Genomic DNA, 5,107 nt, shown 5'->3' on the forward strand with positions numbered 1-5,107 from the left:
GTGTGTGTGTGTGTGTGTGTGTGTGTGTGTGTGTGTGTGTGTGTGTGTGTGAGTGGAATGCAGTCTGTAAATAAACTGTAAGCCACACACTCATACTGACATTCCCGCCTCTGCTGCACATTACAGCTAATGGGCTAATGTTAGCATGTTAGCATCGTCACTGTCAGTCAGGCCTGTGGGAGGCCCCTGCAGAGCCTTTGGTTCCACCTTTAAAAACCAGTGAAACCATCAAGAACTCATTTGCTCGTCTTAAACTGAGCAACAGTTAACCTTCAGAAACGTTCGACCCTCAAACAAAATGTTGTCCTTTAGAAACACCTTTCTTTGGTTTACAATATAAAAATACAGAATCGAATCATCACCAGTGATGAATTCACCACCAACAATCTCATAAAATCTTTTTCTTATTCTTTGAAATCAAGAATTCAGAACTGACGAACTGTGAAACCAACACAGGACGAATGAAATGAAAGCTCTCATCATTCGGTCCCTCCAAACCAGCCCTTTAATCGTCTTTAATCCTTTGTTGGACTACCTGGCTCATCCTTCAACAGTCAAAACATTAGGAATGCTTTCTGGAACCCCATTGGATAATCTCAAAGCCCCACCTGAGCTTTGGCTCACCTTTACAAACTCTCATTATTATCTGTACTCATGAAAAATTCTAGAACTCATTAAAAACCCTTTAATATGTAACCAGGTCACCTCTTTAAACTGTCCACGGTTCTATTAGAAGATTATAAACTGTACAAATGACACAAACATCCTGAGAGATTCACATCCCTCTTTGAATGTTGAGGTGACAGAGGTGGGCATGAAAATCCCCGTGAATAACGAGACCGCAGGACCGACAAAGACCTGAAACAGGAAACGAAGAAGAAGAGCGATGAAGACGTGAGGCTGCTCTGAGGTCACGGTGCTGAGAGCTGACGTCCACTAGATGGAGCAGTTCCATCTGCATTCGGGGTGACGGAGCACCAGCCTCCGCTCACCTGTCCATCACGTCCTCGCCACACAGAAACACACCAGGAGCTCATTTAGAGCGAGTCAGAGTTCAAAGGTCAGCAAAGATCAAACCAGCAGCCTGGACACGTCTGTCGTGGCGTGTTCACCCTGAACACGTCGGCTTCCCGCAGCAGACTGAAATCAGGGTCTGTGTGAGGATGATGGCGGCTTCATCGTCAGAGGGCATTCCCCCAAACTCAGACACGCTTCATAACTCTGAATGACTCTGAACAGATGAGGTCATGCGATGGTCGGCAGATGACATCACTCCCTCGTACTTTTCCAGCTGCTGTGGTTGTTTTGGTTGCTGTTTTTCGTGCCCGGGGGCGAGGTGTATCAGCGTGCTGCTGGCGGTGCGGCAGGTTCGTGACTCACAGCTGGTTGGAGTTATTTAAAGAAGCAGCGGCGCAGACACGTCCGTGCACGCTCCACACGCTGCAGAGGCTTTGTTAGGCCGCTCGGCGAGCGCTGAGCTCACACAGGCATGAGCTGGACGGCCTTTACAAAAACATGAACACATCGACTCACACTTACCCCGCAGTGATGATGTCACAGCAGCGCGGGGAGAATCCCAGACGTCTGATTAGCTTCGGTGTGTAACGCCGCGTCGTCCCTGCTTCCTCTACAGTCACAGCTGACTCTGCTCTCTGGTTTCTGCAGCCACGAGGTGGAGGGAAGGGGGTGCAGAGGTGGTGTAATGGGAAATAGCTACAGCACAACTCCTGCTGTAGAGTTCTGATTGTTACACTGGTGTTAATACATCTTTAAAACTACTCAGATCCCTTTGGTTCACCTGTTAAACAAAGCGTCCATGTTAGGGACTTCCTGTCCGCCCTGCGGAAACCTTCCTGCCCTGTCACAGTCTTTAGCTTCTCAGGGTTAAAGTTAGGTTTTATTTCAGCCACACGCTAAAAACTGCAAAGTTTCAGGAGCTTCGGGATATTTTGGCATTAAAGACTTTTGGATGAGAGAGATTAACTGAACCTGAACCATCCATCAACTGCTCATCAGCTGGAGCCCATTACAGCTGCCGCGGGGCATGAAGGGCACACCCTGGACCTCTATCACAACAGTTTAAGAACTCTAAACCACCAAAACACAACCAGCTCTCAGGAAACCGGCCCAGGGTTGTGTCTCTGAACCAAACCCAGGCCTTTGGTAGATGAGACGAGATCTGACTGAAGACTTTAAAAAGGTTCTTCAGTTAATGTGAGCTCGTCATTGTTTGCTCTCCTGATGCCGCTCAGAGCTTTGATGTCTCAGTGAAGGAAACGTGATGACAAACTGTGCTGATCACCATCCTGTTTGTGCTGTTTCCAAGTAAGACACAGTGATGATGATGATGATGACGCAAACAGTTTGTCAAGCAAACCAGCAGCTTCATGGGAACATGTACTAAACCTGGAACTGGTTAGGATGGATCTGGGAAGGAAAGGAAAGGAAAGGAAGCAAACATGAGAATTCGTCAGTTTCTGCTATTGGCAGCTCGAGCATCGGCACCAGCCTTTAAATAGACCTTAATAACCTGAACCTGCTCAGACCTTTGAAACACGTGGCACTAATCCTCTACCCCACCCCTTTAATTTCTCCCAAAATGACTTTGAAACCTTCCATCGAGATGTCATGTTGAATCTCTCTGTGGCACTGCAGAGAAACCCCCAAACCTCTCAGTGATCTTTGGGACTCTCTTGTTAAAATCTAACAGCTAGAATCCCCCGAGATTAGAGCCCTGTTACGTTTGTGCTGGACTGGCACCATACCCAGTTGAAAACCTTTCTTTATTTTCTGAGGCGACTGAAATTAAATCTGAGACTCGTTTGCTCCTGAAACTCAGCTACAAATCAGCAGCTTTTTCAAATCCCTGGTGAAAGGTCCAGCAGGACCGACCATTGCCTACTGGTGGTGTCCGGCAGCCAGGGTGGCTGTGGCTACGATGTAGCTGCCATCACCAGTGTCTGGATGACTGGTTGTGTAAAGCGCTATACAAATACAGGCCATTTACCAACACCTCAAAAAACACCTCGAGGCACCAGAACATCACTAGAACTTAGAACCCCTGGGGTTCCTGAAGAAACCGTTTAGACAGAAACCATGAAACATGTTGGTGGTTATGTCTCTGTGACGGCGTCCTCAGATCACCTCCGTCACAGCAGCAGAATCAGAGACTGCCTTCATCCGTGTCCTTCAAACTTTCCACTTTGGGTTTGTCAGCGTCCCCCCCCCCGCTGACTGAAACTTTAGGTTTGTTCGTTTTTCTTCATCACTGAGGCTCTTCTGTCACGCCTGCAGACCTCCACCACTGTCAGCCGATGGCGGGGCACGTGAAGCCCACCGCCTCTTGGTTACTGTGCCCGTATCTGTGCCTTTAGGGTAAAGGAATCCCCGCCGCTTTGCCCGTCGCGGGACGAGACGGCACAGTCATGAACCGTGATGCCATGTTGACTGTAGCTGCAGAGTGTCAGACAGACTGATAGACAGTCAAACGGGTAACAGATGGACAGGAGTCATAGCAGAAACCCACTTCATCCAAGAATTTTCCCCTCGACATGCAACTCATTCACAGCCGACCGTGGGAGGAGGGGAGGGAGGGAGGGATAAAGGAATACCAGCTTTGCTCCATTAACAGCCAAACAGAGGGAGGGAGGGGGGAGGGAGGAGGGAGAAGGTAAAAGTTAGAGTGGTATGAGTCACAGAGGAGGATGGGAGGAGACTGGAGTGAAGGAGAGAGAGGGAGGGAAGGAGGGAGATATAATTATGGTGGGAGGCTGCCAGGGCGAGCGAGAGGAGAGAGAAGCAGAGGGAGGGAAAGAAAGACGAGCGAGAGAGAGAGAGTCCAGCCCACTCCGCTAAAACCATTCAACTGGTGAGCGAGGGAAGGCATTCACCACAGAGAGAGAGAGAACGAGGTAAAGGAGAGCGAGGAACTCCCGTCTTAACTTAGTCCAACTGCCTCTCTGACACACACAGACACACACAGACGCACACAGACGCACACAGACGCACACAGACACACACAGACGCACACAGACACACACAGACGCACACTCTGTGCGGCGACTTCACCCCGGGAACCAGGATCCTCCTGCAGACTTCATCATCCATTCATCACATCTGAGACTTTTTCTCCTTTTTCTTGTTTTCTTGTTTTTCTTTCTTTCTTTCTTGTGACGCCTCCACATTTTTCAGCCATCTGTCCCTGACAAAAAAGACACGGATTACTCATTTTCTCTGCCGGCGTTGTGTGTTTTTCTCTTTTTGTGTCTGGTTTCTTTACAGCTTTTTTTCCTCCGTTTCACAGGTGGACTGTGAGCTGAGCTCAACTTTGCAGCTTCCAAACTTCTGAGAGAGAACGTGAGAGAGCGAGCAGAGGAGGAGGAAGGTGAATCTCAAACACTCTTCTTCTTCATCCAGGACTCAGTTTTTCTTCACTTTTCTACCAAACTCGACTCTTCTTCGTCTCCTCGGCTCTGTTTGAGCACCCGGCAGCATCACTGAATCTCCTGCCGTCATGTCGCTGTTGCCCTTGCTCAGCTGGACCCTCCTGCTCCTGGTCCAGGTGCAGAGCAGCGTTTCCGCCTCGGACCCGGCGGGGCCCGGGCTCCAGCTGCTTTCCCTGACCGTCCACCCTCACCACCAGCCGGACGCCGGCTCCCACTGCCCCTCCTGCGCCCTGGCCAGGATGCGGAGGAACGAAGGGGTCACAGCGGGGGATGGCATGGCGAGGGGGCACGAGCAAGATGAAGATGAGGCGGCTCAGCAAGACGTGGTGGAGGCGGTGAAGAGGCACATCCTCAACATGCTGCACCTCCAGGCCCGACCCAACATCACCCGGCCCGTGCCGCGCGCCGCGCTCCTCAACGCCCTGCGCAAGCTCCACGTGGGGCGAGTGGCGGAGGACGGCAGCGTGCAGATCGAGGGGGAGGAGGAGGTGAGAGGGAGGGGAAGCCGAGGAAGAGGAGGAGGGGCAGCAGCACCATCGGTGGCGGGAGCTCGGGCGGGAGACGGCGGCGATGTTCAGGAGACGACGGAGATCATCACCTTCGCCGAGCCCGGTGAGTGTGACATCAACACGAGACAGGAAGTGTGTGTGTGTGTGTGTGTG

General features: G+C 51.0%; 1 protein-coding gene across 1 annotated transcript in view; it reads left to right on the forward strand.

Moving 5' to 3' along the window:
* The first annotated feature begins 3,809 nt into the window (after positions 1-3,809).
* Positions 3,810-5,107, forward strand: part of inhbab (inhibin subunit beta Ab) — a 16,148-nt gene continuing 14,850 nt past the window's right edge. Inside the window, exons 1-2 of the mRNA XM_013915793.1 lie at positions 3,810-3,911; positions 4,304-5,057. Of these exons, the coding sequence (XP_013771247.1) occupies positions 4,514-5,057 (544 nt within the window). The 5' untranslated portion in view covers positions 3,810-3,911; positions 4,304-4,513. The remainder of the gene's footprint in view (positions 3,912-4,303; positions 5,058-5,107) is intronic.

Source organism: Pundamilia nyererei, unplaced genomic scaffold (assembly GCF_000239375.1).
Source record: "Pundamilia nyererei isolate P.nyererei 1_Seehausen unplaced genomic scaffold, PunNye1.0 scaffold00364, whole genome shotgun sequence".
In the NCBI taxonomy this organism is placed as follows: domain Eukaryota; kingdom Metazoa; phylum Chordata; class Actinopteri; order Cichliformes; family Cichlidae; genus Pundamilia; species Pundamilia nyererei.